The following is a 27,310-nucleotide window of genomic DNA, read 5'->3' on the forward strand; positions in this document are numbered from 1 at the left end:
AGAGAATTGCTTTAAATCGAGTATTTTAAGCATATATATTATAATCTGCTTGTGTTTGTCTGCATTAATGTTAAAAAACGTATTAATTTGTTTATCTGTTCTAATTCAAGAATTACAAGCAAATAGATAATAATGTACCTTCCTTTTTCTATTGTTCACAGATAAAACAGATAATTTCCAATGCACCTATTGAACCACTACTTAAACTAATCACAAATCCCATAAGTGATGCAACGATGCTGTGTAATGCAACAAGGATAGAATAAGGGGTCACTGTATTTTTATAATAAACTAGCTGCAATACTTTAAGTCATTTATGTCGCAAGGGATCTCGTATCTTAAGACATCACTTTCTCGATGCATAGCAGTGGCCGTGAAATCGAGTACGTCGGCCATTATAAAATCGTGCCAGAATTTCTTGCCAAATTTAATTGGAGCTCCCGCCGTCTCTACCTGTACAATCTCGAGGATTATTTTTCATTTTTTTCCCTCCTAACGAAATTTTGATACGAGAACGACAATATGTTAACACTTTGATGAATTGCCAAAAGGCTCGATGTCACAAAGCGTTATTTCTACAATTAGATCAGTCCAATTGCATAATTATATGGCATCAGGATCGTAAAATGATTTGTTCTATTGTATGCTTAAATTATGTCCGTTGTTCACATAAGTGATATCTTGAAGGTATAGAGGTATGGAAATTATATGAAACTTATGTTATAATAAGTAACAATCATATAAATAGTTGATTATAATTTTAATTAATAATATATTACTAAATGGCAGGACCATACAGATAGATTAAAATGCATGGAGTACGGTGATAAGCATTTAAATTCATACGTGAATTTTAATTACTACATCAAGCATGATAACATGATTGAAGACGATTGACAATTCGAGAGACGTGAGTGGAAAATTTCAATTTATTTGGCAAGACGTCGCAGACGGTGTATAAAGATAGGTATATCTGTCGTTTGGATCGTTAATACTGTAGATTATTAACTAAGCAATGTAAAGGTGTTTGCAGTTACAGATCGATGGAAGTTAATTTTCACAGATGTAGCCTGCACCTGCGAACTTCCATTGCTTATCATTTCGTCCTTTATCTCTCGATAAATTAAGTGAATCTTTTATATCTCGCAATGGAGGTGCTCGTACTTTTATCGTATATTTTTTCTTATGAAAATATCTATGAAGTACTTAATCCGCAGATTAGTCATTTCTCAATTGAGGTATAGTTACATAGTAATTTAATTTTAAATATTTTATGGAAGTATAAAATATTAATTAATTATTTTAACGTATTTTCTTACTAAAAACTATATATTTGGCATTTCTGAACAGAAGAGAACACTAATTAATTTCTTTTTAAGTTTCCTTATTCGAAGGCAAACTTATGTCATTGTCTCTGTATATATTTTTATGTAATACTGAGAGCAGAATGATGAAGTCGGGAAGCTTTTTGTAGCGTTCTGGGTACATAGCACACTATTCTGCTGCTGGTTGAAAAGCTATAGCAAGTTAAAACGTCGTAGTATCGGAAAGTCGATAAATTGCACACGTGTAGGTACTTGAATTGCGTCATTGATTCACGTAAGATCTGTTAAATGATAATGATTTGTTAGTTTACAAATTGGTTACAACTTCTATTACGAGATGAAATGTCAATAGAACGAGAACGTAACACCGTTCTAACAGAATTTTAACCTTCCTGAAAAATATCCATCACATATTACAGTCTAAAATTTGTAATATATTAAGAATTTTAACTATATTATAAAATATAATATATTTTTATATATAATAGGTACATTGGAAAGCACATAAATCACAACACTGGGTATTATGAAGTTATAAAAATGCATATACTCTATGCATATTCTTTCACTTTCTAAGGAACATGCAGTGGATTCAACTTTTGTAAAATTCTTGTGAGAGCCCTTTAAACCAAAAACATACAAGATAAGTAGCATTAAACAGCCGACAGTTTATTTTTTTAAAGCTTTCAAACGCTTCAAACGTCTACATTTTATGAGGTATATAGCGCTGAAAATAATCAGAGGCCGTTGCTCATTTGATCGCATGCTGAAACGTCCGAAGTTGATTCTGCAGAGCAATTATATTTAGTGCAATCGTTTCCTTCAATTTTATTAAATTTACTTTCAGTGATCTTATACAATAAAAAGAAATTACTATTGTTAAAAAAATCAAAAGATATTTATTTATATTTCTTGTAAGGTTTTTACACGGTTATACGTGTTATTAATTACAAATACTTATGAATTATTTACAGATAGATTTATAATTGCTTTGATGACAATATGAGCAGTGAAATTTTTCAGTTAAATATCCGTTGACGATATGGGCTATGCGTTAATACTAGAGATGAACTGTGCAAGCCAGGAAATCGATTATTCATCAATATCTATTAACGAAACAAACAAATATTTGCAGTATCAAAGAAGCTGTAAACAACTAATATAATCAAATATTTATCACATATTTCCCCATCAAGCCTAAACTCTTCTCGGTGAGTATCTAAGTCACAATTTCCATAGCATTCTCCGTTCATTCCTGGTCACTTCTCGCCTTCACACAGCTCTAATAACAAAAGCAGATTTTATCACGACCTTGCACGTTGCTCTTTCAACAGAGTGTGCGCGCCAAATTGCGACGTCACGTGCGGCGCGGGTTTTGCGGAATCCCCGGTGTTTATAAACGCTTTAATGCCCATGGCCAAGTTTTTCGTAAAACGTCGGGCTCGCCTATTGCGATACACCGCAATGTGGTCGTCTTAGATGTGCCGGGAGAACTATGCGATCTATTTTCGAGCTTGAGGATTCGCTGTTGTCGGGCGGACGCAGTCGCTCGCTCGATCTTCTTCCTTCAACTCCTTCGAGAAACCCTGTATTCCTAAGCCACCCGCACGACGACTTTCAGCGGTATTTTTAGCCATAGCCGAAAGGTTCCTCGTGCAGGAACAATAAGAAAGGTTAATTAGGAAAATTAGGAGTATTTAGATATAGAATGATTTATGCAACTATGCAATATTGATGCACTTGTTATTTAACGTAATTAACACGACCATTCTAATTTCCTTTAATTACTTTTTGCAGATACTGAATTGAAGAAGATAAATTTTGTGACGGGCTGTAAGGCGTGTCAGACCTTTTACCAGCATAGGATGCACCGCATTCCTTTTATTCTGTTATGCCATATTCCTTGGCTACATTCTATATATCCCCTTTCAGCTAATTTTCACCAGTGCAGTGGACTGACCTCACTGTGATATTTTAAGCAGTTGCTATCTTTTTGCTATATTCCCTAATAGGTTTGCGATTTTCTTTAATACTTCACAAGTTTCACAGAAATCCGTTCTAGTTATTATCATTTCCACTTTTGGGTAATTTAAAACTTATTGAATTTAATTTTTTTAAATTGCCGCTTTGAGTCGTTGATCTTACTATGCGGACGACTTTCAATCATTTCATTTAAGAAAAGAATTAATCACGATTGTCATCCAATTACATACACTAATGCATTCAATTTTGAAAATTACGCGCAATCTTGAACCATCTGCAGGATGCACGTTACTCCCGGGGTGGTCTCTAGATGTCCCTACTGTCCGTTTTATCTCGCCAAAGTTGATAACATAGATCTCTTCGCGGCACTGATTTCGTACGAAGAGTATTGGAATAAAGCTCGTAGTTCAATCTGCAAATAATCCATGAAAGTTCGATTAATAAATCAAATAATTCTCATCTACATTGTATAAAACTAAAGTGAATGCAGATATAAAGTAACAATTCTTGGTAAATCTAAGGTAAAGGAACTTTTTTTATGTTTCATATGACTGTTAAAGTGCTATTATATAATTTTATGATAATTGTAGGGTTTTCATTGCTAAGAAAACAGAAGAGAGAAAGAATCGTGATGCGAATGACAGAGCATTGTGAATCTGTGAAAATTCCACGGATATCGTTCCCTGCCTGAAATCGAATTGACAATTAAGTATTTAGGGTGGCTGCGGGTCGCGTGTCAGAAAGAGTCATCTTCGCCAGCATAATCGTACACGGTACATATGGTTTCTACATAGGGTCTACGGTGGGAGTCCCCTTGAAATACTCGAGGAAACAATTCCGTGCGAACAGCGCACGCGTGTCATTTCTTTTTTAAAGAAATTATTTTATAACGCACTTTAGGCACAAACAAACAATTATAGGCACAGGTTCAAAAATTAATCCAAGCATTTTATCGAAAATGGAATTAGATAGTGTCATATAACATAGAATCATAAAGCTTATATAATCAAATAATAGATTGCAAATATTACAAAATTACAAAGGCTAAAAAATTGGACACAAGTACTAATTGCATATGGGCATTTCATTCTATATCATTTCACGTCCCTTTCGAAACCGATCTCAGGGGGAGATTAGACCTAACATCGACACTTTTATGGAACGTTTCTGGATATGGGTGCAGTTTTTCATTCGTACACCAAGAATTCCGGGTAATCAGATCTAAAGACGTCCTCGTAAATTCCCACCCGCAGTCCTGTTATATTATTATATGTATACGATCTTATGCGGGATGATATAGACCACGTTTTCGCCCCTTGCTACCGCGTAGTCTGTATCAGAAACCGAATTTCTCGTTCTCACGAAATATGGGGGTACGCGTACTTAACTAATTGTCCCTCAATGTGGATTACCTTTTCATCTCGAAAGAATTCAGGATGGATGTTCGATTTGGTTTGGCGTGAGAATCTTCTGCAATACTTACTTCATTGATTTCGTTTATTTATTACTGAATTCCCTGAGAGAAATTTGGAGCAGAGTAATATTAATTAATTTTATAAATCTATTGTTAGTGGAATTATGTTAATCTGCTGTTAGATTAAACTTGAGATAAGATATACGTGTAATTAATTAGAATATATAATTAGAAAGAAGGTAGAAGATGAAGTGAAAGAAAACGTCAAACAATTTTTCACTTAATTTTCAATCATGTTAAAGCATCCTATGATAAGGTATGCCATTTAATACAAATTCATAGTCTGATTTCAGTGTATAAATCGAAGTATCACTGCGAGATACACCCTGTAAGTACATGAATATAGAACAGAACAGCGACGGATATGATTATGTACATCGGGTTAATAAGGATGCGACGTCATCGGGTTGCGACGTTACATTTTCCAGTTTGAATCACGATCTTCGAATCTAAGAGCACAATTAAACACGATTTTAATGATCGTCTCCATTAAATGAGATTAGTTATTGTACTTTACTAAACATTTCTTAACAACAACGGTTCTGTTCTCAAGTTCCTCAATTTTTTCAGCATGTCTCTACCCACCTTCATACCCTACCGAATTCTAAACTAACGCTACGTCTATTCCACAGGTGTCCTGCGCGAAATAAATACACCTGTTGCACGTACAAAGTCCACGTGTATAGCTGGATCCAGCAGACTCCAAAGGAAGAATCCACTTTTCGGATGAATCAAATCTCAGGTAGAATCGCGCGAGGACTCCCCCGAAATTGAATAGACCGTGCGTACGTCGAACATTTCGACGCTCTTTGTGTTCTATCGTGAACGCGGATCGACCAGCAGTATTCCTCCACGAAATACATTACACATATAACAGTAAGTCTTCCCCGTCAGCCATCTTTTTACGCTTTGACCCGTGAAATGTACCAGCATGATATAAAATGACTAATACTGACGATGCTACGTCCATCAAGGGACTGTTGCTCGCCGGACGGCGTTTTCATGGGGGTGGAATTGAAAAAAGGGAAAAAAGGACCGTTTATTGTGATCTCGATCTGGAATCTCGCTACAGTCATGTGGGCACATTAATTCCTGGGCAAAGGCTGTCATAATTGCCTTCCATCCATTATTATCCTGGTATATTCCAGTGATACTTTAGATTTGCATGGTGCAGGATAGATGGTAGTACTTTCGGTTTTGTTGAATGAAAGTGGAAGTGATATTAGGTTCGATTTTTTAATTTAACAATTCTCATTTACAAGGCTTCTATACCAATCATTTCATATTACTGACTGTAACAGTTACTTAACAAGTTCAAAAATGAACCTATAGTATTTCAAGTGTAGATTTAATCCAAGTTCTAAAAGATATTCAATGTTCTACCAATGATATTCGCGAAAGTTTTCATTGATTTTACATTTGAAATTGTTGTATTATAAAACAATTTATACGTTGAATTAGTCTTATTGAAACATTGTTCGGCATTCCAACAGCAATGCTCGGACTGTACCCTAAAGGAAGTCCCCAGAATACGGCGATAACAGCGTGAAGAGAGGATCGCAAGCATGGACGGTGAGCAGCGAGCGGAGGTTCCCCGTCGCCTTCGCGCAATTACGTCCAATTGAACTAATTCAGTTCAATTGACGTTAACAGGCTCAATTGGTCGGCCCTGCCAGCCTGGCCACACGGCAACACTATCCGGTCGGCATACCTACGACGTAAAAAAAGCGGCTCGCGTGCAAAAAGTTGCTGACATCCCTCCGCCTAGCCAATCTTCCTCCTGTTTCCCAGTCTCGTTCGATCTAAATATATTTCTCTATGGGAACTTCTTTTCCCTTAGTCTAACTGTTATTAATTTAAAACGAAATATTTCTCTCAAGTTTTCAATTCGAAAGTAAATGAATGTGCCACAGAAATGAAGAATCTTTAATTTTTAAAGATCGTAGTGCATTGTAAGGAAAAGTATTTGTTTACTATTTTATGATTGATCAGTTTTCACGGCTATCGTATTAAAAATAATGTTGTAGATTGTGATTGCGTTTCTGAGTAATTAACTCTGTAAAGATTGGAAAATTGGTTTTTGGATGAGCGGGGGATGCGTGAACAAATATGTTGCAGAGTGGAAAAGCAAGGTATATATGTAAGTGCAGTCGAGACACAATTCTCCGTTATTGAGGGACGATATGGTCGGTAGGGGAATAGGTGGAGCCGAGAAACTCCTTCTATTCCACTGGTAAAGGTGGTGGGAGCGGAACGTATCGTGTCCATTTCGTTCTTATCTTTTGTCCAGGTCCCTGCCCCACTACGATTACCACGAAGTGACTGGTGGGAGATAATTAAACTGTCTTCTCCTTCTCTCTTCACCAGTGTCTCTTATTTTAATCTATTTCTTTATATCTTAGCAAAGTACAATATGCTTTGTAATATAATATATTTTATCCCTAGACAGATATTGATTTTTTATACAATATAGTTATGTAAAATTGTTAGTCTAAATCAATCACTTAGCATTTGTGACTATTTGATAATGGATACGTGTAAAATGACATAACAAGTCATATTATTGTATTTTAAATCACCTCATTGAAACTGCAAAATCAATTATAATTTTTCGTGAAAAAATTATAACTTATTCCCTGTAAATTTTAAGCATACATACGTATACTTTCATTTTACATTACATCCATTTAAAATTCAGATACATCATCATATTAATTGTTCACAAATTAAAGTGACTTACTCCTACTTTTGATTTTTTTAAAATTTCAATTACAGGACACTCGATTAGTGATTAATTTTATAATTTTATTTTGCAGAATCAGTCACACGTCGGCGAAAGTCTCTCGTGCATAACGTAGAATAAAAGGAAAACGATTCCCTAAAAAAGCTGTTCCTCATTAACTGCGATGGAGCCGCAAAAACACATCGTTCCCATGAACGCGACACGGAACTACAGGCCATGACACACGATACTCCCGTTCACCAGTTCGAATTTGGCGCGCGGCGAGCTGTCACTTTCACTCAGTGCACGTGTTTCCTGTTCCGCGGGCAAACCAGCGTCCACGTTCGGCCAGAATCGGCCAACATCGTCCACGGAACAACGTGTGTACTAAAAATCTTCCGTCCTCTTGATGAAACTTCTGATTTCTATCCACCTTTCACGAAAACTAACCTAGAAAATGTTCCACAGCGACGAATACAAGGGCCGCACTAAGTGGACGAAGTTCTGGAACGCAAACTGATTGAAACCGTACGTGACGCGGAATGGACGATCGGTGGCAGACGAAGGAAAAGGGGTCGAAAAGAAAGTCGTGCAGAGGGTCAGTGCTGGAGGCGACCCGTTACTGCAGCCAGGCACCACCGGACCTTCACTTATATCGTCTCTCGGCTAATAACGCTAGTAATGTGATATGATTAGCTTAGTTGAGTTCAGTTTAGTTCGTATTCGTTCAATTTAGTGGTTCGCCAGCAAAATCACATCGAGTTAAACCCATTTAGGCCAGTTAAGTTACCGACTTCTCGCTCTTGCGCGTTCGCCCGCCATCCTCTCAGCCAGGCCGCCTCCTGCATCCGCGGATATCCTGCAAGCGTGCGCACTTGCCCGCATCTACTCGCCTTCGGCTTTATTGAACACTGATCACCAACGTACACTTGGTCAGGCTTCCACGGAGTAGAAAGTCGAAAGCTCTTCGAATTTGTTTCTTGGTGAACGAGTTTGGTTTAGCTGGTTTAAGGTTAGGTCTGGATGAAGATGAAAGTATTGAAGTGAAGATTAGTAATTAAGGAGTTAATTCTGAAGACTTTTTAAACGATACAAAAACAGTAGCGTAAATGCTTAATATGAGAGGTATGTTTTCATTTTGATTTATTGGAAAACATATCAGAATGCGCTCTCAATGTTTCTTCATTCATTGTCACAGGGCTGAATGCATTTATGGTTTCAAAACCATCTGTAACCTACCTGTAGCTGTCCACCCAGGCATACGAAGCAAAATCCCAATGGAATCTAGGTCGCAGAAACTTGCATCATTTAAAGCAACTAAAATTGTCTTTTAAAATATCCATATTGCGCTTGACAACTTAAAAAGCTACCCCCTCTTAACCGGAAGTCACGCTTTCATGGAATCTTTCCCAGCGAAAATTTCATCGAAATCTCAAACTCGCGATCCTCCTTCCGTGTCGCCAGCATTCGTTTACCGAACATTCATGAATGCGTCGGCCTGGTAAACAAACTTATTAACCAGATCCGACTGAAACGAGGAGAGGGAGGCCGCGTGTAACGGTGGCGCGCGTTCGGTTCCTGTGCGTGGAAGCGGAAAGGACGCGAGCAACAGGTCGTAACGAGGTGGGGGAGGAAGCGAAAAGAGTGTCCGCGGGAGTGCAATTAAATCAGCGCGTGCACAGGCGCGCGCTCGCGCGCGCTAATTACCGTCGATGAAATTAGCAGTTAATATACGCGTGTACACACGGAATGGGGGTAGTTTGATTGGGCCAATTCGAGGCAATTCCTGGCGATTGCTGGTTTCATTGAGCCTGCGCTTAAGAGCTCAGTGCCACGCTGCCGGTCAACGGACATGGATCTCTTGGAAAGTATAGGTACTCTTACCTTTCTCGCCCTTACGATCAACGGTCCTCTCACGAGGATCGACGAACGGTCCCGTTCGATTTGTCGTCCCGATCGCGATGGACGACCGGAAGGTACAAGCGTAATGGACGATGGTTCGAGCCCGTGGACGTCAAAATCGCGCGATCGTTCGCGGATCGTTGATGGTGCACGGGGCGCGAATCGATGATGGGAGAATTGTGTGCATTCGGCGGGCAGAGGACAGGAGGTGGTGACGCCGTGAACGCACTTCGATCGTCGCCCAAGAGCGCTCCGTGATCTCTCGAATCGTTTGATCGAGGTTCAAGGTTTCGGTTGAAGGACTATCGCGGAACGGAGTAACGCGTGACGGATCGCTAATACGGTTTTGTTGAATGTGACTCCTGTGAAATGCGAGTCGAGTGGAATCCAACGGGGTTGGACAGTTTCTCATTTCAATTTGATAGTGTGTGATATTTAGGAAGTTATTAGTTTCTTTGAGGATTCAGGGCATTAGAAGGTCTGGAGGCCACTGGAAGTTCAGGTATAGTGTTAAGACTAACTGGGTTGCGTTGAGAGTTTTCCTGGATACCTTTGCATATTCGTTACCAGAGTTATTTGATTTTATTCTTTACATTCTACGAAGACACTTAAATTATGGTAGGCGGCATTAGGAAAGCAATGTTCTAGTATTAGTAGCTGAAACGATACAACGATACATCGTACAAATTATGCTTCAAGTAACGTCATCGTTCAGAAACATCATATAAATCCATATCATAGTCCACTTTCTGCGTACAATTAGTCACTCTGCACCATGCTATATTTGGATGCAATTCTTATTCATTCGAGGAACTTTTCCAACAGAATGCAATTTAAAGACCATTAAAATTAATAAAAATGTAACAGGTAAAGAACTTACATAAGAATACAATTTAAGTTACATTCCCAATACTGATTTTCTTTTAAATACTTTACTCATATGTGATGATACAAAAACATTACATTTTCCTATTATTTTCTCTAATTTTCAGATCACTAACGCACCAGTAAATTAAGTAAAAAATTAACAAATTAATCAACGAAAACAGGAACCTGTATACCACAACGTGTAAGAGAACAATTCAAATGAAGACATCTAATAATAGTTTCCGAATACAGACAAGGGTTAAAATAAAAGCAAATTTTATACGCCCGATGGATGTTCCAAGTGGCCAGCATTCTTTTCACCATGATCCCAGTTACAAGAATTATCAGGGTCGCCAGAAAGGTCAAGCGCAAGAAGTGCGCTTGGAAGCCTTCTGTGCACAATTTTCCCATCGGCAGATCTTCTCCGTGTCGTGCATAAGCCAGCCCGTTCCGATTCCCACAACGAGCCCCACCACTCACCCCAAAAACGTCACCCAACGTACCATGAACCTAGCGTTCTCCAACCTCTTCATCCGGGGGCGGTCGCAACGTTGTGGCGGTGCTACCGTCACACAGAACCAACCAGAAAGGCGTTCGAATCTAACGCAACGGTGATACCAGCGACAGAGAGCATACACCTCCGCGAACCAAGCCCAATACCATAAAGGTCTACAGAGTCGGTAACGGACAGAGATACCAGACGCGTATCAAAGAGCGAAAGAAAGATGTAAAAGGGAACGTGGTGGATGAGGAGGGGGGCGGGGAGGGTGCGATACTCTGCACGGGGGATAAAAAACAGAGATAGACGGTCGCGCAGAATGGAAAGGGAGAAAAAGAGAAAGAAAGAGGAAGAAAAACAGGAGGCAGTATACCGCGCCCGCATAAAACGGCCGTCCTCTCGTGGAGCATGTACGGCGTGGTAGGTGCTACAGGATTGGTTGGCTTCCATGTGTGGGGGCGGCCTGGCCGGCAACCCGTTGAAAATATAAGCGTGTGTGAGTGTCGGTTGATTAGCCAGAGTCAGAACGGATCGTCGCTAGTGCGACAGTGTCCGGTTAGTTAGATAGCTCTTGTTGTTTCGCGCGATCAACTTACTTGGTTTTCTGAATACACATATATATATAGGGAAAGGGGAGTCCCTTCGTGACAGTAAAAGAGATATACATATAGAGCAGGCGAAGATTAAACAATTGTTTGTGGTTCCTTCGAAATTTCTGCGCGGCGCTGAATATTTGGTTTATCAATTTTTGGGGATCGGTTTTTTTGGGTTCAGTTCTATCCGATTTGAGTCAATGTCGGTCGGTCCGGTCGAGTAAATCTGTTCGTGCGGCCTGGCTCGCTTCGTTAGCTTGAACTAATCAAAATTAATCATAACCCGGGCAACAATTGATCGCAATTGGCTCGGATCCCATTACGGAGGACGCGCGAACGCGACCGCCGTCCTGCGCCACCGCGCGCCTTTTTGCATAATTGGCGGGGCTGATCCGCGGTGATCTTAACGAGGAACTCGAGGAATCGGTGGAAGTGAATGGGAACCTGTCACGTTGCCCTGGGTAATTGGAAGAGAGTTGGTTGGTCAGAGGTGATATCGTCGGACTTTAAATTGTTGCGATCGAAGTGGAAGACGAATGAGGCTGAAGTGGCTGAAAGTTAAACAACTATCGAAACAGAAGAATCGTGTAATTAATAGCAGGACAAGCTTTTATTGGGCTGCTTGAATTTACGTGCAACCGTTGAAGAGAGGCAATTAGAACGATCCAGCTATATTAATAGAAGAAGAAATACCTACCTGATTATATGAGTTTTGGCTGTTAGTAAATTCTTACTACACGAATGACGACACGTGCCTGTTGAAAAAGAAGAGCATCTCATAATTTTGCGATTAATACGTTTAACGAACGAAGAGTATCAGGGAGTACCGAAGTGAATATAAACTTTTAGAATATTGATAAGGAAGAAATAATAACTCTAAAAGAAGTTCTCCAATTGGGGAAAAATGGACGGAGGTCCGTTTGATGATCCGATCTTCTCCGACTTCGGCGGTCGAAGCAGTTCAGGGGTTCATAGTATTCAAGTGATGCTTGGTCTTCATGGTGGACACCATGGTGGCGACTTAATGCCAACTGGAGGCCATCTTCACAAATTGGACACCTCAAATAGCCCTCCACCGCATCATCAGACGTCTCATCATCATCTGCAACAGCAGCAGCAGCAACAGAAGGAGTTGAAGGAATTAGAATTAGCTGGAATGTATGCTCCTCTTCCTCAGACGCAGGATGTGACCACTTCGACTTCTACCGCCGCAACGCCAACCTCAACAACGTTACAGCAAGGTTTACAGCTTGGAAATCCTTTGAAGAGGAAGGAGGATCCAATGAATGCTCTTACGCCAGGTTGGTAATTTGAAGGAATACTTAAAAAAATTATTACTGTGGGTAAAATTAGATTGTTCCTTTTAATTTTGTGAAAAGTAAATTATATAAAATTGGACAAACGAAATGATATTTATGTTAATTTTTAAACCTTACATTATGTTACAATACAATATGTGTTACAGTCAGTAGTGAAGCGCAACCAGCCAAGAAAGATTCCAAAAAGAAGACTGATAACAATGGAATTAAAAAGAAGAAAACTAGGTATCTATTTTCTTATTTAACTAAGTAATTGAATTAATTATACGTCTTCTTTGAACTCTAAAGAAATTGTTTGTTTTCATAGAATTAAATTAATTAGAATTATTTAATCTCAATATTGTTAACGATCAGAAATTGGTTTTTGGCATTAGCTATCGCTTAAGAGTAGTCTTGCAGATTTTTTACTTTAAAAATTAATTGCTTCAGAACAACGTTCACGGCTTATCAATTAGAAGAGTTGGAAAGAGCGTTTGAGCGCGCACCCTATCCAGATGTATTTGCCCGCGAAGAGCTAGCTTTGAAACTCGCACTTTCGGAATCGAGGGTTCAAGTTTGGTTCCAGAATCGTCGTGCAAAATGGCGGAAGAGAGAACCGCCGCGCAAAACAGCCGGTTACATGGCCGCTGGCTCAGCGAGTCCTGGCTTGTCTGGTAATTGTAAAAAAATCGTAACTCAACATAGGTTATCGACTAGATTCGCTTCTAATTTATAAAGATTCTAACGATTTCGTCCAACCGTCCTAGTTATATTCTTAGCTTTCATTTTTTTGCTTGAACAAAACCCCATCTCTTCGTTTGGCTAGAAAATGGATTAATACGAACAGCCCTTCTGTCTTTCTTCTATAGGATCATTCACCTCTCTAAACAACAGCTTGAATCCGTTCGCCTCCCCGACAACAGCGACAGCACCGCCGGATGCCTGGGCGTATTCACCGGCGTACGATCTGGCGCCGCACCTGAACTTACTCAGCCCATCAAACTCTCCGTACTCCACCTCCTTCGGTGGGCCGAGCAACAACGGATCTGCGTACACGTACGCGACGATGCTTCCCCAACACGATGCCTCGTTGTTCTCGACGCCATCGGGCAACACGATGCGCGTGCACCAGGACTACATGAACGCCAGTAATAGCCCACCGCCGCCTCTGACACGCAACGACTACCAGACAATGGTGACCACTCATTCACCACCCACGCACCTGGCCAATTCCATGTCGGAGGAGGAGCATCAACAGAACAAGCAATTGGACTATGTAAGCGGCCTTAGTCCAGCGGACAAGTATCAGCACGAGCAGCCTGACTACACGCAGCAGCAACAACAGCAGCAACAACAACAGGACCAGAAACAGGAGTACGGGATGCACTCCCCGCAAGGCCGCCAGGGAATGAAAGAGCAGGTCATGGTGAAGAGCGAGCCAGCCAGCCAGCAGAATTATGTACAGTTGCCTCCTTTTCTGAACTGACTCGAAATCTCAGGACTAAATTCGCTCTAGAACACCTACTGGTTCCGATTTCGGATCGATCTCCATTGGCGAGGGAGTTCCGGAGTTGACGATGGGGTCCTCGATCTAGTGTCTTGAGATTAGAGTCATTGAGATTGAGTTTAGATTTTGCTTTAGTTTAGGGATGCGCACTTGTCGCCTAATTATACGTGGTATCGATATTCATAAGCTCGAATATTCATAGTATATGTTTTCTATGTACAGGACCTTATTACATCCTATTCCTAAACGCTTTTTCTATTTTAGTCTAACGTGAGGACGATGAGAATTTTTTAATGGATGGACATTGCTGATAGTCGAATTCAGTATAAAATTATAGAATTCAAATCGTTGAGTTAGTTTAGGTCTTGTTCTGGTTGTTCTCAGAAATTTCTATAGGTTAAAGTTACTATAATTTTACATGGAGAAGGATCATCGACAGAGGAAACGAAGATGTTTCAAACAAAGTTCTTTTTGAAAAATCTTTGACATTTTTCTATTTATAAATAATATCTGTAACACGAATTACTATGCAGTAATCCAATTGGGTACACTTTCTTTTTGTATTATATAGTTTCGAGAAATTGGTAAAATATTAATCGTTTCTGAAAGAAGATTTAATATCATCGTTGATACTTTTAGGAAATCGTAGAAAAAAGCGTGTCTTTTTTATAATAAACGTACGTGTAAGGAAATAATGTATTTTAAGGAAAGCAAGTAATTGAGTAAGTGCATTCCAGTGCCTTAAAATATATTCATACCAGGTATGAGTACTTTTTTATTATCCGTTCTTCTTTCACACGGATACAAGATCAAAAACAGAATGAAACCAGGTATTATTGCGCTCGTACTCTATTTGCATATTGTACGGTTACGTTTATATCGAATCATATATGCATACGAGCGTATTTTGTATCCTATTTTAGTGGTGTTTATAATTATTCATATTTAAACATAAAACGTAAACGTTTAGCAACAGTGATAAATGCCTTGAATGAAAATAACACCCGTTAACGTATTAAAAAAATTCGACGGAGCATATAATCTTATACGTTAATATTTAATTTGTATATGAAAGTGTTTTTTTAATAAATCATCTGAAAAACTCGCGAAGCATTACGTGGTGGTGGGGTCTCGTCGTGTCAATAAACTGTCCAGAATGTCAGTAATAGTAATTTATTATATAATAACAAAACTATATACAGCTTTCTATATGTACAGTTACTGTGATTGCAGTAGATACTCGAGCCATGCTGCTCCGCTCGAGTTGAGAATCTGGTCGTCATTGTCATTATTTATAACTTTCACAAGTTTATCAGATTCGTTCAGTTCTATATCTTCGAAAATATGCGGGTTCAGATCCGACATTTCGGTATGCACTGTTTGCCAAATCGCATCTCCGCTAAAGTGATGCTTCTTCTCTAATTTGTATAAGCATAGCGCTAAATATTGCGTGGGAGCAAAATCGTATCCCTCTTGCGGAGAGTATTCCTTGTACACGGAGTTCAATACATCAATAACTTTGGACCTACAGTAAAACATATATATGTATATTAACAATCATAAAATATCGTCAACCTGTGCCATAGGATATTTTCAAAAATATAAGCGTATTTTTACCGTGGATAAAGTATAATATGAATGTTCAGGCATATATCCTCTATAGTGTAATATTTTTTTAAATATCGTAGCATTATCTCGACGTGCAATAGCGAAACATTCTTCCAGTATGGGTGCCTTCGAATAGAATGTATGATACTAACTTTATCTTCTCCTAATTCTTTTCGTAAAATGTACAATAAATACTTTCGCATTGCTGTGTGGGAAACATCGCCCTCCACAAATCTATAAAACACATAATTATCAACGAATTTTGATATTCATTACTTTTTATCAATATTAGCTCATTTGCACGCTCATAATACACATATACGGTTGATTTCCGATGTTGTCTGATATATTGTCATGTTTGTGTAAATGCTCACCTTAAAAAGAATTTTTTGGACGACAAATATGTATTAATATTCACTGCGGTTAGATGGTTTAACGATCGAAGAAAATCTGCACGATCCAAGACTATTTTATAATTATAAATCATAGGCAATATACGTGGATGCTGTAACCACATTGCCAATTCGCGCCTCTTCGTGATATTCGTATACCTTTCAAGAAACGTTTCTCTGTTCATGCTCATAACATTTAGATGTGAGATTATAGACTGATCTGATAAACCTAATACTTTATAAAGCTGTAATAATTCCTTTATTTCATCCGTGTCGTGAAACAGAATACGTGGACATTTCCTTACTATGTCGATAATACCTTTCCCGTCTATGTTAATGTATTTGAACTCGTTTAAAAACTTTTCGACATCATCTACATCCAGATTCAGGAGGTAACGATTCTTTTTTAGCTGTAAGAGACGATACGTTACGCTATATTTAACAGTAAAATACAATTGACCTGGACAGAACGCCAAGTACAACACGGATTTATATCACACGACACGCACCAACATATTATACGAAGGTGTGTGTTGTATTCTCTTCAGAAATTAATTATACTTACGAAATTCATATCAAACTGACACCCAGTTTTCAATACATCTAATAACTTGGATATTTCTCTAAAACTTTGATATTTCAACTTTCTACTTTTATAAAATAATCCATCGCATAATTTCAGATAAAATGTTTTGTAATACGACAAACACATTTCATAGTAGTCACCTGTACGTGTAATGCTATTTACACATTTTATTGAGCTTATGTTAGGCTTATGTTTTAGCAGATCCGTCTTGACAAATAAAGTTTTCATGATGTCCTCTTTGGTAGGAATATTGTGCAACTCTTTAAATTTCTTCGTCGATTTACGCATTGATGCTGGAAATCTGAAATGCAATGAAACTGGTCACTAACGCACTCGTACTCCTTTTTTGCAATAATAGGTACAGCTTAACAATTACGATTGAATCAGTGTTTAATTATTGTACTTCTCTAAGAACATATCACCACGAGATATCAAACTGGAATGAAAATAATGACACAGAATGATAATATCTGTTATGAATTTGAAGGATTTAAAATATTTAAACACTTTGCATGAAATGAATGATCTCCATGTAACTTTTAACCGAAGACATACCTAAAAATATGATCTAAACCAATATCTTTCGCACCCATTTCTCTTAGTATTAAAATTCTGTTCTTCATAATCATAGGCTGGAGCATTAAACACTGCGGTAAGTATTTTATTTCCTTTAAACTTACACCCATATTCTGGCAAAATGTAAAAATAAGATTAGTACGCATAATACATATAGATATTCAAATTACATAACAATAACATTGATGGATAAAATTAAATGATGTTTACCTTTATCATTGTGCAATTTCGAATAATTTGATTTCTCGGTATTTTGTTAATAGTCTTCTCGACATTGATCTTATCAATCTTGCTAATAACCTTATCATCAACTTTCAAATGTCTAGTCAATATACCATGAATTTCCCCTTTCGTTGAATAAAACGAAACCGATTTCCCGCAGCACATCGTTACGAATTTTGTTGCAAACGAGTGTCTAAGCATTCTACTTGAATAATAAAAGATAAGTACTCTATGTTCGACCGAAATAACGAAAGTAAGGTTATCTCGCGCAGCCACCAAAAACGTACAGTTATATTTATTAATTTTAACTACGACATATAATTAGACTAGTAAAACAGGAATTTTAAAACTCCATTCTATGCACCATCGTGTCATTTAATTACAAGAAACGTAATTAAATACATTTTATTAGATAATGCTCGCTCTCGAGTCCGATCCACAGCTGACTCGTGAGTGCTATACATTTGTCATTTTTTCAAATTTCCATCATACCAGCTAAAGTAGTCAGTGTTTAGACGTATTGTCTTATAATTTCGTAAGATGTTTTTCCAAATTATATTGGTGAAGAATTAAATTTTACATTTAAAATGAAAATTTAAAACTCAAGTGGCGCCATTTATCCAAGGATAAGAGAGAGAAAGATATATAAGAAAGCTATAAGAAAGAGTGAGACAGATGTAACCTACTCTACTTTGGAACCCCTGGCGCCATCTCTGTGAAAAGTGCTCAAACTGGTCGCACAGCGTTATCGACAGCGAAGTAAACTACTGAGAACTACTAGCGCCATCTCTTAGAAGGGCGCTGAAACTTGGTCGGTAATTAGTTTCACTACAATCCGCTGAGATGGCGCTAGTAGTTTTTGAAGTTCACTTTGCTGTCGATAATGCTGAGCGACCAGTTTGAGCACTTTTCACAGAGATGGCGCCAGGGGGTCTTCAGTAGAGTAGGTAACATCTGTCTCACTCTTTCTTATAGCTTTTTTATATATCTTTCTCTCTCTTACCTCTAAAGCGGGAAATATAAAATAAATTGCAATAAAACTATTGAAATATAAATCCCGATAACACAACTTTATCACGGTAAGAGCACTGTAATGTCACTTGCGCTGCGTAACATTATATATTTATATTATTTATAAGTAGTATAGATAATTAGAAAAATAACAGAATTTCTGAATGAACATATAACAGGCGCGACACGTTAGTGTTATTATGGTGGTGAATCGCATAATACGCTGGTGACCCAGAACGTAGTATTACCTCGTGCCATAACAACCTTCGACAAGTGTGTTATTGTGACAAAGTCATATTGTCGGGGTATCATTTGTATACAGTTAATGGACGGATTTATTTTTGCAAATTGTGAATAATGTGCATAATATATAATAGTTTTGTACAAACTGCGTTTAACAAATATCCTTTAAACAAAAGTACGCATCGTGATTACAAGATTGTCTTTTAAATACTAATTAAGTATGTACTATTCGTTTAGAAAACGCAGGTGTATCGCTAAGGCATAAAGTCTGTCTCCCTTCGTAGCAGGTATAAAAAAGTTCAATTCCATTGAGCAGTTATCATTGGTGATTTCAGTGCGTTTATAAAATTGCCACGTATTGCATAAAAGTATTTAATTCTTCCGAGTAATCTTTCTTTTTGGTATAACAAAAATTGGTCTTTAATTTGTGTATTTCTACTTCTCCGGATTCTGTACCGAATGTCTAAAAAGAATATAGCAAAAGTTATATTTTTGTATAAATCGCAATACGTACAGAATTTAAAACATACCAAGTATTGATGAGACATATCTCGCTTCGTTTTACAGTATGACAACTGCATATTTTTTATCTGTCCACTTTTCCGCATATCTATTCTGTACGTGGGATGTTTATCACTGTTACTCAAGTCCCATATACGTATGCTAAAATATTAATGAGGAACAAACATTTTAATTGTTTGAATCGACATTCATTTTGGTTGTTCTCCTTACCATGAATTGTCGTCCAGTACAAAAAATGTAAATGGCTTTGATCTTGACCATTGTACCGATTTGATTGTGTAGATATCTTCTTCATCTTTTAATTGCAAAATTGGCTTTTCAGTGTTTAAGGAATGTAATCGTATGGTTCCATCGTCACAGCTGACCTGTGACAAATAATTTTGTTTTAGAGACAATGGTAGAATTGAAAACGATGAATTACTATGATACAGAAATTTTACCAGGAAGAATGAATGTTCAAATGGACACGTTTCTATGGAGGTTACATTTCCACAGGGGCCTGAAATATCAAATGAAGAAAATGAATGAATGAACTGCAATTTATTTATTACTAAAAACTTACTAGTATCCGACTTTGTATATACAGCAGGATTAGCTTTGTTACCAATGCAAGTAGCATGCATAACATTACTGTTGTTAGTGGCAATATACAAATTGTTACTATCAATGCAATCCACATGCATATCAATAAAGGTAGCTGCACTGATCCTTTTAAAGATTTAGAAGGGCTTATTAAAGCTGATGTTTAATATGTAGTAACTTAATATTATGAAATATTTACTTTTTTTTGTTATTCAACTGTAAAAGTATTTCTTGACTCTCGAGTAGTCTTACACAACCCCAAAAAGATAGTCCTAAATCATCAACAATTTTACCCATATTATGCAAAACGCTCCATATAATAAGAGAACCATTTTCATTTAAGCTACATATCTGTTATAGGAACACATTAATAATTAAAGCAGAACATATATGCGTCAGAACATATAAAACAATCCATAATTTTAACAAACCTGTATTGGTACGAATTTATTGTTATGCTGTTCTAATGATATTTCTTCAATTTTAGATAATATGCGTATCGCAACAATTTGCGAGGTACGGTTATCTGTTTTTACATTTGTTGCTGTCGTATATGTAGGCATTCGTATTATCCAGTCTAATCCATTGGCTTTATCAATTATTTTACGATGCCACATTTCATTCTCTTTCAAATCCCAAAGGCAGATCGATCTGTTATTCACGTAAAATATTAATTAAAATATGATTTTTTTATATAATAAAATATTTTAAGTAAAGAGAGTAATATAAGTATACCCATCTTGAAGTCCGGCAAATACAACATTATAATTCGTCAAATGGAAACAACACGCAGTTATTGGGCAGGTGGAATAAAATAATTTAATTGGCATAGACGGCTCAGTGATATTCCAAACGCATCCGATACAGCAGTCAGTTATATAATCTTCTTTGCTCGACGTCTCGATTTCCTATTTAAATATGGTACGATATGCGTTTTTATCATTCTATTCACTTTATTTGATTTTCCAATAAATGATTCTTACTTCTTCAGCTGGAGAATGAATAGTCAGTAGGATTTTATTTAGGATTTCTGAATAATGAATTATAGTCACTGCTCTGCCGGCCAAAAATGTTATCGAATTCACAGATAGTTTTACAACCCCGTCGCTGAACGGTATTTCCTCCTCGTTTTTAAATATGTTGCCGCCAGATAGTCTCTCTTCCAGTAACGATAACATTACTCTTCCTGCACGACTCATGAAATCATTTAATCTTAATACATCGTAGGACAATGGTGGTAATGAATTCATAGTCTCTACATTGTCATCGCTGCCGACTCCAAGTTGATCCTACAACTTTTTATATTTTACAAACAATTATCAATTTATGGTGGCAGCCAAACATTGAAACTAATTCACGTACCATACGAAATAAATCTAAATCTTTTTTGGTTCGTAAATTTTTTCTGCAGGTAACTGGAAATTGAGTCCACTTATTTCTAAATACAACTTCTTCCGTTTGCGTTTCTATCTCAATGTTATCCTCGCCAGTTTGCGTCGACATCTATTAACGAAACACATTAATCTTGAAATTGATATCAATTAAAGACTATTACTGTCGCGCAGTCAACATACTTGTTGAGTATTTAATTTTCCATAATTTCTAATAAATTCTTCGTACGGTATAGGTGAACATTCAAGCAGTGACCATTCCATAACATCCAATTTAATCATTTCTAGTAATACCTCACCTCTTATCAAACTTTTCTTGGGTTTCTGAAAATCAAATCAGATACAAATTTCAATAAAATAGCGAGCAACGTATTAAATTATTTTATTGCGATGTAGGTTTAGGCTTGTAACCTTTGGTTTTTGTTCCTCTTTCATTTTACGAAACTCAATAAGCGAAATTTGTGACAAAGGCGGTGATTTTGCAAAATCACCGGAACGACTATCTTCGAATCCTTCATCGGTGGATGACGGTAACGATTTACTTTCCAATTTTTCCTCACTGTGTAAAAGAAAGTTACATGCGTGTATTTTATTATTAATAAAATAACGTTACATCAGCAATTATTTGATAAATGCGTATAATTATTTAATAAAGAAGCAATACAGATCGTGTACAACACAAGATATTTAATGGTCTTGAAACTTGATCTTATTCAGAACAAACCTATATGATTTATTTACTGGCTGTTTAATTTCAAGAAGAGAAGATAGTTTTGGATCATTTGCGATTGATTCTATTCTCGCGGCTCTTCTCCTGGCCTCTGTAAGCTCATAATGGCCGGAATCGTGCATGTGCTCTTCTTCTTTTAGTTCAACACTATTCACGATTTTACGCTATAGTAAAAATTGATAACTTGAAATAAAACTATGCCAACTTTTTCATGTTATTTTATAGTATGCTACCCTAAATATTAATACTTGTTTTGTAGCATGTAATTCAATTGGATCCTGTAGCAAATTATTATGATCGACATTTGTTTCTTCGCTAACTTCAGATGTTTCACTATCAGTGCATTCTTGAAAGTCAGACTCATAATCCTATATGACAGGGATTGAAGCAATATTTAAATTGTATGTTATATGTAAATACATACATACTATAACATCCTACCTCAAAATCATCTTCGTAATCATATTCACTATCTCTGGGTGATATTTCTGCTTGTTTTTCTTTACTTTGATCCTTTGTAGAATCTGGTCGACTCGTAGCAGAATGTAAAACCTTTATTTCACTTGGACTTAACGTCCTAGATAGTTTGCGTTGCCTAACTTTTATACCCGATTCAACCACTTTTGGAGTCCTCAATTGGGTTTTAACTTGCTCCTCGTTGCTCAATAGAGAGGTGGTATTTTTTTTAGGTAATTTAGCATTAAGTGATTGTGGTACATATATTGTACTTAGTCCCCTCTTTTCTGAATAACCACCTTGTGCCCTTCCACTGATGCTTTTACTACTTCTCACAGCATTACCAGTGCTTGATTTCTTTGTAGGATCGCTAGACGTTTTAGATGTTAAAATACTTCTTGACGATATTCTATTAGAACTGCTAACGTTTAATTTGGATGCAGAGGATAAACTCTCCTTAACAGGATTACTTTTAGAGAGTCTAATAGACTGTTTGCTATCGCTTTTGCTTGATTGCACGTTCTGTGTTAATCTAGAGAGACTATCGCCTTCCCTTCTTTTCTCAATAGTCTGAGAAGCTCTCATTAACTTCAACTCTACTTTCTCAGAGTCTTGAGAATCTTTATTAGTTGTGGAACCTTTCGATTTAGATTTAAGATTAAACTGTTGCCCATCCCTGGTGGTCGAAACCTTTTTAATTGCTCCCTGAAATACGATAATAAAAATTACTTTGTTTTCTTTCCTTGCATTCTATTTCTTCTTTAAATACGCAAATCTTTACAGCAATTGTACATGACAGTAGAATCTATTCTACTTTCGTATCTACTGCAAACTGTCCAAAAAAAGGTCAATAAATTCGAGGTTAAAATACGTTTTTTAAGGTTAAAATACTAGGTTTGTAAAATAATAATTAATGCGCATGGAAATGTGAATTGATTACGATGCACGGGTGAAAGTGATCGCCGTAAACGTGTAAAATTAAAAATGCCCAGTTTCGATATAACAGAATATCACCTTTTGAGACATTATTATTCTGATCGATTAATGTTGACAGTTACAAGACCACCATAATGTAAACTAACAATAAGTATTAGCTGTCATCATAAGCGGGTAATACGGTAGACCTATATAACATATGACATAATTAGTTTTTTCTCATTCGGTGTAGGAGATCACAAGTCTACCGTGAGTCGATATTAAATGATTAAATAGTTGATTAATAGTAATTGTATATTTATTGAAGCTACTTAATGCAATTTACAAATTACAGATGTACATTTTCAAGTTAATTTTATAGTTAAATTTTTCAGTTTTTATAATATATCTTATGTAGTTTCTCCTAATATTACTGCTACAGCGCTATGCGTAGCTTTTAACAGAACTATTTACAATACTTGTATCATCCCTTGGTAAAAGATTCCGAATAAAAATGTATCCTTTGACTATGTTCGACACGTACCATTTCTTTCAAACGAACTAGTTCTCTTTCCCTTGAAAATGCAATTAAATTAAAAAGTGATATTACATCTAACATTAAAGGTTTTAATGACCAATTAATTAAGTAAGTATTTAGTTTTACTTTAAAGTCCTGTTCTTTAAACGAATGAAACGTCTTAGACTAATCAAAATGGCATTAAACTATAGAGGTTATCGATACAAAAGAGCAGAAAAGAGGAGAAGAATGAAACAGGAAATCAGGTAAAGAAAAGTTCACCCCAATGATTGCATGGTAGTCTTTTTAACAGTTTAAAACAACGAACAGATCTGCGTCCCGTAAAAGATATAATAAAAACCCTGAGCAAGGTCTACTTCGACGGCAAGATCAGAAATCGACAGTGGCTGATTTGGTATATAAGTACTTAAGAAAGGTTGCGTACATCGATAGCGTTCGAAAGCAGCGTAACAATGCGTGCAATAGGTTTCGAAAAAGCAATGCAAGGAGGAGAATCAATTGTCCTCCTTTGCACAGATACACAGCCGCAGGTATAAGCTTGGAATTAATTGTATTCTTAAGCTATCGGAAGAGACACGAGTTGAAGCTGCCCAGGATTGCCTTTAGCATGATTTTCTGAGTCTTTACGAAACTTCGAAACACGTCGATAAGTCTTGGAGTCATTGAATTCAGGCAACTTAAACTCGTGTCCCTTATTGAGTACCTTAAAACCATTTTCTATACACCTTTAATTCTTTACGATTAGATAACAGTGGAATGAGGAGTTACATAAGTAAAGCGCTTTCCTTCGCGGTCGATTTCGGATACTTAATTCCTGCCGATCGAGCCGGAAGGGTTCTGCAACTTTCACCACGTTTCAAATTACAACGCATTTCGCGCAAGCAACGAAGTAATTAAAAGCTATCCTGTAACGATAGACAGACAAATAAAACGGAAGGAGAAAGTATAAAAGCTTATTTATTATATATTTTTATCAAATGTGATGTAAATTTATGTATCACTAGAATATGGCATAGTAAAATAATCGTAAAAATTACTAAGCGTAAACGAAAAATTCGTTTTGCGTGTATAATTTTTATAAGGAATTTTAATTATTTCTAGCTCGCTGATTCGACGGCTGTCTACACTCCTTCTGGCAACGTTTGATCCATGCCTTCAATTCTCTTTCGCGCTTCTTGGATCCTCGAGGAATCCTGCCTTGTGATTCTTCATAAATATCGTCCACGTCGTCTGGAACTATCTCATCCAATCCACGATTGTCCCTCGCTATTCTTTCGACGGTTTCTGATGTTCTCTTCCTTTCATTCTTATTATTTCTCCTCGATGAGTTTATAAGAGGTTCCTCGATCGCTCTTGACTGTTTTTTCTCGCTTATCCTTCTAGCATTGTTCCCTTGCGCATCTCGTGCTCCTTGGTTCCTCGAATTCTCTTCTTTGTGCGCCTCAGCTTCGCACAAACATTCACGAGCGTCCTCGTCGATCGTCTCCAAGTCGCAATCGCAATCCTCCGGTGTGCTTCCGTCTGCACCATCCTGGCCATGTTGTTCTTGTCGTCTTCGAGTGGCTCTTCTCGATTCGTTGATCGAAATCCTTCGTTTCCTTCTCGCGCGTGCGTCTCCTTCATCGGGCGGTGTTTCACAAAAGCAGTGGTCCTTGTCGTCCTTTTTTCTGCGGCGTTTCGGGGGCTTTATCGACGAGGACAGCATACAGTCCGTTCGGTCGTTCGAGCATGTGATTTGGTTCACCGAGATCGCGTGCGTGCCGATTAAGTGGTATTCATTCTTTAACAATTCCATGACGAACCTACCGTAATAATCGCTTTTAAACTTTTCCGTTTCAGAGACTACGGATGTTCTTACATTTCGTTACAAGAATATACGAGATGGATTTACTTCATTCTTATTAGAATTTATATTACCAGTTTCCGAGGCTTAAGGCAAGTGACAATAACATTTACATGATTCAGAACAGTCTTATAACCATCGTGAGTTATTAAAATTGCCTTAAGAAAAGTATTTAAATACCAATTTTCTCTACCATTCGAGTAACGATATTCTAATCCTTTGCGCTCAGATGTTGCCTCTGAGGATCACCAGCATTGATTAGTGACTACGGAGGATAAACTTATTTCACCGTAGTTTTTTGAGAAACGCATGTTTCCTTGAAGCTTTTCATTGAAGTGGAAATTTTCTATTGCTGGAAGATGTTAACGATAGAAGCTATTGTTGAAATAGCAATACTTTAGCAGATCAGAGTGCGAAGATTTAATTATAAGGAAGGAATACGATGTTGCGTCAAGTGAATCAAGCCGATGCAAGCGTTACAATTAAACAGTCGGAACTGGGAACGAAATCGGTCGATAGATGCACCGTCCGCAAGCGAGATAAACGTTTTGCAGTTTCGCCTTGAAACGCGATCGTGTCTCACGCGAGACACGATCCATCCCCCGCCTCGCATTAACCATGCTCGCGTTCGGTTTGACGCAGGAACTAACCCTTGGGAACAGACCTGTTTCAGCGCGGTTCGCACCTGAGCGTAAAGGTCACCGTCGTCCCGGTAATTCCTTTGCATGTAGTCGACGATCTCCTCCGCGGTGGAGGACGGCAGCAAGGCGTCTTCAGCGCGCTGCAACCGCCTCATCGCCTCCATTACACGCAATGTGAACCGGGAGGAATTCTCGGCGATGCGCATGCACTCGCAGAGTTTCTGCAATGAGTGATATTCTTTAAATGAAGGGTACAGTATACAGCACGGCTTTACAAACTTGATTAATCTTCCTACAATACGATTTCGTTGCAATATGAAATGAATTTTGATGATAAAAGAATCGTCGATCAGAGGTAAATGAAACCTTTTTAGACTCAGGACTTTCTTTTGCACATGCGGCTGTACACTCCAACTCGTCAACGCTATCCTCGTCGTCGTCACCGTCCAAACTCTCTGCCTTGTCTTCTTCGATTATCTCGTCAAGCGTCTTTTTCGCCTCTTCGTCGGATACTCTTCCTTGTACCGAGTTCTCCATAGCCAGTATGAATGGTCAGCGTTGAAGCTTCTGAAATTTAGGAAGCACGATCTGTACTCGTGTGAAACAGTATGAATTTGAAGATTATCGTTTATCGAGATACCTACGCAACGAATCATTCTGAAGATAGTTATAGAATGGTAATATAACTTGAATAACCACTGTACAGATACATTGTAATCATTCCAATTTTTGTTTTTATTTAACATATTCAATTAATAGGTAATTTTTATAGGAATTTTAATAGAATATTAAATTCGAATTGAGAAGCAGATATTCCAGCATATATAATTAACTATCTACTACTATAATGCGTAACATTTAGCAACTCTGAATCATAAAGTTGT

The 27,310-nt window shown here is 37.5% G+C and overlaps 6 protein-coding genes and 1 long non-coding RNA gene across 12 annotated transcripts; 4 read left to right on the forward strand and 3 right to left on the reverse strand.

Annotated features, from left to right (window-relative positions):
- Positions 1-4,462: 4,462 nt before the first annotated feature.
- On the forward strand, positions 4,463-6,680 carry LOC143428076 (uncharacterized). 2 transcript variants are annotated; one of them, XR_013102392.1, is made up of 3 exons: positions 4,463-4,519; positions 5,415-5,658; positions 6,276-6,680. It is a non-coding gene; the product is annotated as an uncharacterized LOC143428076 (long non-coding RNA). The 2 variants fall into 2 exon arrangements; XR_013102393.1 differs by lacking the exon at positions 6,276-6,680 and adding an exon at positions 5,757-5,878.
- Positions 6,681-8,044: 1,364 nt separating this feature from the next.
- Positions 8,045-8,548, forward strand: LOC143428374 (uncharacterized). The gene is made up of 2 exons (XM_076903181.1): positions 8,045-8,182; positions 8,281-8,548. The coding sequence occupies exons 1-2, from the start codon at positions 8,047-8,049 to the stop codon at positions 8,454-8,456; spliced, it is 312 nt and encodes a 103-aa protein (XP_076759296.1). The 5' UTR covers positions 8,045-8,046; the 3' UTR covers positions 8,457-8,548.
- A 426-nt stretch (positions 8,549-8,974) lies between these two features.
- Positions 8,975-11,464, forward strand: LOC143427969 (uncharacterized). Its single transcript, XM_076902506.1, has 2 exons — positions 8,975-9,908; positions 10,399-11,464. The coding sequence occupies exon 2, from the start codon at positions 10,493-10,495 to the stop codon at positions 10,886-10,888; it is 396 nt and encodes a 131-aa protein (XP_076758621.1). The 5' UTR covers positions 8,975-9,908; positions 10,399-10,492; the 3' UTR covers positions 10,889-11,464.
- A 113-nt stretch (positions 11,465-11,577) lies between these two features.
- Repo (homeobox domain-containing protein reversed polarity) lies at positions 11,578-14,434 on the forward strand. Its single transcript, XM_076902505.1, has 4 exons — positions 11,578-12,666; positions 12,831-12,909; positions 13,114-13,337; positions 13,533-14,434. Exons 1-4 carry the CDS (start codon positions 12,270-12,272, stop codon positions 14,147-14,149), a joined length of 1,317 nt encoding a protein of 438 aa, XP_076758620.1. The 5' UTR covers positions 11,578-12,269; the 3' UTR covers positions 14,150-14,434.
- An 893-nt stretch (positions 14,435-15,327) lies between these two features.
- On the reverse strand, positions 15,328-17,978 carry Mterf5 (mitochondrial transcription termination factor 5). The gene is made up of 6 exons (XM_076903246.1): positions 17,543-17,978; positions 17,312-17,445; positions 16,736-17,057; positions 16,153-16,580; positions 15,788-16,012; positions 15,328-15,695 (listed from the first exon to the last, which is right to left on the reverse strand). Exons 1-6 carry the CDS (start codon positions 17,753-17,755, stop codon positions 15,389-15,391), a joined length of 1,629 nt encoding a protein of 542 aa, XP_076759361.1. The 5' UTR covers positions 17,756-17,978; the 3' UTR covers positions 15,328-15,388.
- Positions 17,979-18,963: 985 nt separating this feature from the next.
- On the reverse strand, positions 18,964-23,618 carry LOC143427967 (cytoplasmic dynein 2 intermediate chain 1). 5 transcript variants are annotated; one of them, XM_076902503.1, is made up of 16 exons: positions 23,504-23,618; positions 22,475-23,194; positions 22,282-22,401; positions 22,028-22,197; positions 21,715-21,862; positions 21,487-21,627; positions 21,275-21,415; positions 20,896-21,201; positions 20,648-20,820; positions 20,344-20,563; positions 20,112-20,263; positions 19,893-20,038; positions 19,771-19,829; positions 19,541-19,695; positions 19,339-19,471; positions 18,964-19,271 (listed from the first exon to the last, which is right to left on the reverse strand). In XM_076902503.1, the coding sequence occupies exons 1-16, from the start codon at positions 23,513-23,515 to the stop codon at positions 19,149-19,151; spliced, it is 2,919 nt and encodes a 972-aa protein (XP_076758618.1). In that variant the 5' UTR covers positions 23,516-23,618; the 3' UTR covers positions 18,964-19,148. The 5 variants fall into 5 exon arrangements, with proteins under 5 accessions (XP_076758618.1, XP_076758616.1, XP_076758617.1 ...); XM_076902501.1 differs by having other exon boundaries at positions 19,541-19,829; XM_076902502.1 differs by having other exon boundaries at positions 19,771-20,038.
- A 2,069-nt stretch (positions 23,619-25,687) lies between these two features.
- On the reverse strand, positions 25,688-26,963 carry LOC143428199 (uncharacterized). The gene is made up of 3 exons (XM_076902920.1): positions 26,793-26,963; positions 26,471-26,647; positions 25,688-25,744 (listed from the first exon to the last, which is right to left on the reverse strand). The coding sequence occupies exons 1-3, from the start codon at positions 26,961-26,963 to the stop codon at positions 25,718-25,720; spliced, it is 375 nt and encodes a 124-aa protein (XP_076759035.1). The 3' UTR covers positions 25,688-25,717.
- Positions 26,964-27,310: the final 347 nt, after the last annotated feature.

This window comes from Xylocopa sonorina, chromosome 10 (genome assembly GCF_050948175.1).
Source record: "Xylocopa sonorina isolate GNS202 chromosome 10, iyXylSono1_principal, whole genome shotgun sequence".
In the NCBI taxonomy this organism is placed as follows: domain Eukaryota; kingdom Metazoa; phylum Arthropoda; class Insecta; order Hymenoptera; family Apidae; genus Xylocopa; species Xylocopa sonorina.

What these genes read in the sequence shown, in the direction of transcription:
- LOC143428374 (XM_076903181.1), top strand. Translation starts at nt 8,047, where the DNA reads ATGGACGATCGGTGGCAGACGAAGGAAAAGGGGTCGAAAAGAAAGTCG. An exon ending in TCTCTCGGCTAATAACGCTA is followed by an intron (nt 8,183 to 8,280) that starts GTAATGTGATAT and finishes AAACCCATTTAG; the next exon opens with GCCAGTTAAGTTACCGACTT.
- LOC143427969 (XM_076902506.1), top strand. Translation starts at nt 10,493, where the DNA reads ATGAAGACATCTAATAATAGTTTCCGAATACAGACAAGGGTTAAAATA.
- Repo (XM_076902505.1), top strand. Translation starts at nt 12,270, where the DNA reads ATGGACGGAGGTCCGTTTGATGATCCGATCTTCTCCGACTTCGGCGGT. An exon ending in ATTAAAAAGAAGAAAACTAG is followed by an intron (nt 12,910 to 13,113) that starts GTATCTATTTTC and finishes TAATTGCTTCAG; the next exon opens with AACAACGTTCACGGCTTATC. An exon ending in AGCGAGTCCTGGCTTGTCTG is followed by an intron (nt 13,338 to 13,532) that starts GTAATTGTAAAA and finishes TTTCTTCTATAG; the next exon opens with GATCATTCACCTCTCTAAAC.
- Mterf5 (XM_076903246.1), bottom strand. Translation starts at nt 17,755, where the DNA reads ATGCTTAGACACTCGTTTGCAACAAAATTCGTAACGATGTGCTGCGGG. An exon ending in GAAATTGCACAATGATAAAG is followed by an intron (nt 17,446 to 17,542) that starts GTAAACATCATT and finishes ACATTTTGCCAG; the next exon opens with AATATGGGTGTAAGTTTAAA. An exon ending in TCCAAAAAATTCTTTTTAAG is followed by an intron (nt 16,013 to 16,152) that starts GTGAGCATTTAC and finishes TGTGTTTTATAG; the next exon opens with ATTTGTGGAGGGCGATGTTT.
- LOC143427967 (XM_076902500.1), bottom strand. An exon ending in ATTACGAAGATGATTTTGAG is followed by an intron (nt 22,402 to 22,474) that starts GTAGGATGTTAT and finishes CCTGTCATATAG; the next exon opens with GATTATGAGTCTGACTTTCA. An exon ending in TTCATTCTCCAGCTGAAGAA is followed by an intron (nt 20,821 to 20,895) that starts GTAAGAATCATT and finishes ATATTTAAATAG; the next exon opens with GAAATCGAGACGTCGAGCAA.
- LOC143428199 (XM_076902920.1), bottom strand. Translation starts at nt 26,963, where the DNA reads ATGGAGAACTCGGTACAAGGAAGAGTATCCGACGAAGAGGCGAAAAAG. An exon ending in AAAGTCCTGAGTCTAAAAAG is followed by an intron (nt 26,648 to 26,792) that starts GTTTCATTTACC and finishes CACTCATTGCAG; the next exon opens with AAACTCTGCGAGTGCATGCG. An exon ending in ACGGTGACCTTTACGCTCAG is followed by an intron (nt 25,745 to 26,470) that starts GTGCGAACCGCG and finishes TTATTACGGTAG; the next exon opens with GTTCGTCATGGAATTGTTAA.